The sequence below is a fragment of the Pygoscelis adeliae genome, unplaced genomic scaffold (assembly GCF_000699105.1).
Source record: "Pygoscelis adeliae isolate BGI_AS28 unplaced genomic scaffold, ASM69910v1 Scaffold244, whole genome shotgun sequence".
NCBI lineage: Eukaryota > Metazoa > Chordata > Aves > Sphenisciformes > Spheniscidae > Pygoscelis > Pygoscelis adeliae.
Window position 1 is genome coordinate 944,293 of NW_008824648.1, and position 1,314 is coordinate 945,606.

The 1,314-nt window shown below is 50.3% G+C and overlaps 1 protein-coding gene across 1 annotated transcript in view; it reads right to left on the reverse strand.

Moving 5' to 3' along the window:
* ELOVL3 (ELOVL fatty acid elongase 3) overlaps positions 1–971 on the reverse strand; it is a 5,555-nt gene extending 4,584 nt beyond the window's left edge. Inside the window, exon 1 of the mRNA XM_009322474.1 lies at positions 949–971. Within this exon, the coding sequence (XP_009320749.1) occupies positions 949–971 (23 nt within the window). The remainder of the gene's footprint in view (positions 1–948) is intronic.
* Between the last annotated feature and the right edge of the window lie 343 nt (positions 972–1,314).

Sequence of the window (1,314 nt, forward strand, 5' to 3'; positions counted from 1 at the left end):
TGACATGTGGGAATGAAAATCCCCTGGTGATTTTTACACCATCCCTGACTTACACTCCCCATTTTCCAGAGCACTTGCAAGTTTCTCCAGAAAGGCCAGCTTATACGTTTCTTAACAGCAGCGGTTTTGCCATACCCTGCACAGGGACAACACCCTGTACATAGCATGGGCTCCCACCGTGCCTTGCACAGCTCTCACCTTAGTATTCCCAGCTCCCAGGAGGTCCTGCCCTGACTGGAGGACTGCGGCTCAAGGACTGCACAGAGTCTGCTCCCCATCACTCTTCCCTTCCCCCTCCTGCTTGCATCCTTGGCAGAACCAAGCTCCAATGCTTTGCTGAGTTTTCCTGCACTCCAATCTTTAGCTGCCCTGGTAAAAAAAAAAGAAAATGGGGTGGTTATACTGCCATTTTCAGAGGAAAAGCCTTTGCTAGTGTGTGACATGAAAGGACAGAGCAGAAAATGCTGCCCATTAATTTGCTGCTACACAGGACCTATGCTGGAACCGCTGCATCCTTTACGCTCCTCCACTCCACATAGGGCACGCCAACATCATTTCCCTCTAACAGTGGTGACCTTAATCATCCTTAAGGGAAGTATGGGTGATGAGATTGCAGTCACACATTTATAAAAGGCTCCTCTTTGAGCTGAAAAGGGAACGTTACCAGATCCAGTCTTGTTGACCGTGGAGCACTCTCTGAGCAGATGCCCTGAAGTTACACTACCACAGGGTCAAGATTATCTCGTGGCACAAAAGAGGCTGTACAGAGCAGTCTGCAGAAGGACTGAAACACAGTGGATGTCTAGGGGGAGACAAGAAAGCAGCTACACTAACTAGGGCAGTGGCAAAATGTTATCAGCATGGGGAACAGGGGCAGCGTGGCCACCAAGGTCTTCCCTCGCTCGTTGGCTAGCTGGCTCTGTAGCTGTACTGTCACCAGTTACCTACCTGCTCCACACAGGTGGGGACATGGAAACGAGGAGGCATAGCAGTTGATTTTTGAAAGTTATTTTATTTATTTTAATTCCAGATAGGATATGCCAGTTCAGGCTGGCCTTAAATAAGAGAGCCCTGACAGTCTCTGCAGGACAAGAGAGTGCGCGCACAAAGCCAGCCTCGCTCGGACAGACCCACGCTGGTCTGAGCTACACTGCCGTCCCTACCAGTGCCCAGGCCAGCCAGTTTTCTGCACAGGAGGCAAGGGTGAGCAGGCCAAGATGGCACATAACCACCTCCAAATCAGTTTGTCGTACTGCCTGTGATTGTTACTTGTGGTTTACACACCAGAGCACAGTGGAAACCATTGTGGGATCT